Source organism: Pygoscelis adeliae, unplaced genomic scaffold (assembly GCF_000699105.1).
Source record: "Pygoscelis adeliae isolate BGI_AS28 unplaced genomic scaffold, ASM69910v1 Scaffold232, whole genome shotgun sequence".
NCBI lineage: Eukaryota > Metazoa > Chordata > Aves > Sphenisciformes > Spheniscidae > Pygoscelis > Pygoscelis adeliae.
The window spans coordinates 3,480,870-3,482,184 of record NW_008824473.1 but is presented as its reverse complement, the minus strand read 5'-3'; the positions used below and the strand labels follow the sequence as shown (position 1 = coordinate 3,482,184).

Below are 1,315 nucleotides of genomic sequence, written 5' to 3'. Positions count from 1 at the left end.
GGACGCGTCCCTGCTACCTTACGGGCGGCCCGTGGGGTCGGCGGCTTCGGCGTGAGCCTCGCAGGACGCCGCAGGAGAGTGTGCGCGTGTGTATGCGTAGATATGAAAATAAAACAGTGACCTGGAAGGCTGTGTCAAAACGAGGTGCAGTGTAAAGCGAATGAATTTAAATAGCAAATAAAAATTTACAATGCCTGCAGGACTTTAGCTTTCAAACAACAAAGGAAATGGGTTATTACAAGCACGTGAGCCAAAGAGCACCTTTTTAAACAAACAAACAAACAAACAAACAGGTATAAACAAAACCCTTCTTTCTCTCCTCTTTTAACAGGATGGTACTGGGGCAACATGACTGTTGCTGAAGCCAAAGAGAGATTACAGGATGCCCCCGAAGGGACCTTCTTGGTTAGGGATAGTTCACATTCAGAGTATCTACTGACTATTTCGGTAAAAACGTCAGCGGGACCGACCAATTTACGTATAGAATATCAAGACGGCAAGTTTAGACTGGACTCTATCACTTGTGTCAGATCTAGACTTAAACAGTTCAACAGCGTTGTGCATTTGATTGAGTACTATGTTCTTATGTGCAAGGACAGAACCGAAACACCTTCAAATGGAACAGTTCATCTTTACTTGAACAAACCTCTCTATACGTCCACTCCATCTTTGCAACACCGCTGCAGAATAACTATAAACAAGTGTACAAATCAGATCTGGGAGCTGCCATTACCAACAAGACTAAAAGAGTACTTGAAAGAGTACCAATACCAGGTATAAACATCTTTTCTAAATGCCTCTAATGTAGAGTAACTTTTAAATGCAATTCTTAAAATCAGCCAAAGAACTGAGTAACCAGTTGTACAACTCGGCATGGAATTCACTGTCAAAACAGTGGCAGTTCTGGGGGAAAGGTTGTTATTTCAGATGCCACAAAGGGAGACTTTATGTAGAATAATCCCAGCTTGCATCCTCGGGGGTTCGACAAGGTGGTACGCTATTCTTGCGAGGAGAGAGAAGCCAGGAATCTGTCCAGATTGTGTTGCTTTGTCAATAGCATAAAATACTGCACTAACTATCAAATGCTAACTGAAGCAGTGGGACCGGGAAGGACTGCAGAAGTGGTCAGAGACGTATGAGAGTGCATAAGTATCTCAGTTGCCCGATTCCAAGATTAATTTGGTGCTGGTGTTCGTATAATCCTGAAAGCTTAACTGGATCACACTGTGATAATCTTGCCAAAGTTATGCAACTAATCAAATCCAGTCAAAAAAGTGATCATCTATTCAGTTTTTATTGAACTATAATTCTTATG

The 1,315-nt window shown here is 42.2% G+C and overlaps 1 protein-coding gene across 1 annotated transcript in view; it reads left to right on the top strand.

The window, feature by feature from the left end:
• SOCS2 (suppressor of cytokine signaling 2) overlaps positions 1-941 on the top strand; it is a 10,403-nt gene extending 9,462 nt beyond the window's left edge. Inside the window, 2 exon segments of the mRNA XM_009321359.1 lie at positions 151-245; positions 294-941. Of these exon segments, the coding sequence (XP_009319634.1) occupies positions 151-245; positions 294-780 (582 nt within the window). The 3' untranslated portion in view covers positions 781-941.
• The last annotated feature ends 374 nt before the right edge of the window (positions 942-1,315 follow it).